Raw genomic sequence first — 2,224 nt, forward strand, 5'->3', positions numbered from 1 at the left:
CTGACATCCCTGGTCAGGGACTAACATGTCAATATGTCAGTATATCATGTCAGTATCATGGTCAATGATGTCAGTATCATGACAGTATCATGGTCAGTATCATGTCACATGATTAGGCTTTAGTAGCCTTTTCAGACCTCCAACTGTCCAAACCCCATTCAAAACGTGCAGCTTCATACAATTCAGAAACCCCCCAAGAGCCCCAGAATTTCTCTGTATGCCCCCCTGGGGGGCTATACCACCCCCGTTGATAAACACTATTGTAATAGTGGTTTATCAAGTATCAAAAACATTAAGACATTGATCTCAAATCCATGTGTTCTGATTGTTACACAGGTCTATCCAATATATCCACATTACATCACATCTTTGAAGCAACTGACAAAGACCTGGAGCCACGAAGATCCAACATGGATGTGCCCAGGATGGCCGAGGGCTTGTTCAGCAGCACACTGTCCTCCTCGGGCGGCGGCCATCATGTGCCATCCTACCTGACCCTGGAACAGAAGGCTGCCTTCGTCTTTGTGCTGCTTCTCTTCATCTTCCTGGCCCTCCTGATCGTGCGCTGCTTCCGCATCCTGCTGGACCCCTACCGCAGTATGCCCTCTTCCAATTGGACAGACCATACGGAGAAGGACACCTTTGACTACCGCATTGTCTGATGATGATGATGATGATGATGTGATCTTATGTTTCAAATTCACCATAGAGAACAAAATGACTGCCAAATCACCAGGCTCTTATTGGGCCGCCATGGATCATCATTGGTTATCGTGGCACCAACATATTTAAAGCTTTTCCCTGCCAAAATCACTGCCAGATCATTGCGTTCTCAACTAGAACGACAAATGGATCCACGCTGAGTGGATTATTATGTAGAAAACATGTGTAGGGCTGCAACTATCGATAATTTTCTTAGCGATTATTCTATCGATTCCTTTTTCAATTAATCGAATAATCGAGAAGCGTGTTTTAATACATTTTTTATGTTTTTACATATCAACATATCTACGCGAGAAAAGTATAATGGACTTTTTATAATCGACTAAATCGATTAGTCTCATTAAGCACTTAAGCCCTATTTTATACTTTGTTGTACAACGGTGTAACGCACAAACAACGGAAAAAGCCGATCTACAAGTTCACAACGTGTCGCATCGAAACTCGTCATGAGCTTGTAGATCTGCTATTTTTGCTATTTTTGGAAATGGATTATTTTTTATAATCTTATCTAATCTATTACATGAATTTGTTCGATTAATTGGTGCACCCCTACACATGTGGTTCACCCATGACTTAATCCTATCCATGACTTCATCTGACAGTGTATCGTGGACTACCTCGTTTCCAACACCATCATGACGCCTGACATCTAATTCCCAAAGAATCTCAAATCTTTGACACCTACAGCATTTAGACAACAGTGTTTCTTTCATCATTTTTATTGTTTACGTCTGCAAACTCCTTCGATTGTTTTTATTGACAACACATAGACAATCAGTGTTAAAAACTATTTGTAGAGAAAACGGGAGAACCTAACATTAATGTCTTTGTCAGTGAATATGTTGTCTTAATTTGTGAGCAGGCACCAGGGTTTGATTGATGATACTGTGGGTTTATTGAGGTATGTGACTCAGATGATGCTAAGAGGAACTAAATGCCTTAAGCCTTAATAAAAAGTTATTTGAAACCCATTCAAATGTATAGCTACGAGAAAAGCCCTCCCTTTAAGTTTTGGAAAGTGTTTAGATGGACACATGCTTTTCATTGCCAGCAGTAAGTAAGATAACTGTATCATGTCTACAATCAAAACTTTGTGGTCCTTTCAGTCATTCCTTATGGCTGTGGGCCTTTAGTCTCCACTCATAGATGTCAACAACCAAATGTTTACTGTGCTGTACCGTGTGCCTAATTATGAAAATCTAAATAGATGTTTTAACAAGAGAAAAGGGGTTCATATGTCTGTCTTAAGTCTAGTACTGTGTAGTGCCCATTTAAGATGATAAAACCTAACAGCGTATTACTGCCTGCAGATGGTATATTGGCAGTTGGTATGCCAGATCTGCACAAAATGATGATGGTGGTGATGATGACGATAACGACAATGCATTTACACATATCCCTTTATGAACTAATGTTGTGGCTGTTTCTTTGGACGTTTCAACTGTGCGCCTTATAGTGTAGATTGTTTACAGTGTAGTTGGTAGCTGAGAGAGAAAAAATA

At 40.2% G+C, this 2,224-nt stretch overlaps 1 protein-coding gene across 1 annotated transcript; it reads left to right on the forward strand.

The window, feature by feature from the left end:
- Window positions 1-410: 410 nt before the first annotated feature.
- Window positions 411-662, forward strand: LOC311042130 (cortexin-3; the record flags this gene model as incomplete). Its single annotated transcript, XM_084052683.1, has 1 exon — window positions 411-662. One exon carries the CDS (start codon window positions 411-413, stop codon window positions 660-662), a length of 252 nt encoding a protein of 83 aa, XP_083908809.1.
- Between the last annotated feature and the right edge of the window lie 1,562 nt (window positions 663-2,224).

The sequence above is a fragment of the Gymnoscopelus microlampas genome (genome assembly GCF_963454915.1).
Source record: "Gymnoscopelus microlampas genome assembly, chromosome: 3".
Lineage (NCBI taxonomy): Eukaryota > Metazoa > Chordata > Actinopteri > Myctophiformes > Myctophidae > Gymnoscopelus > Gymnoscopelus microlampas.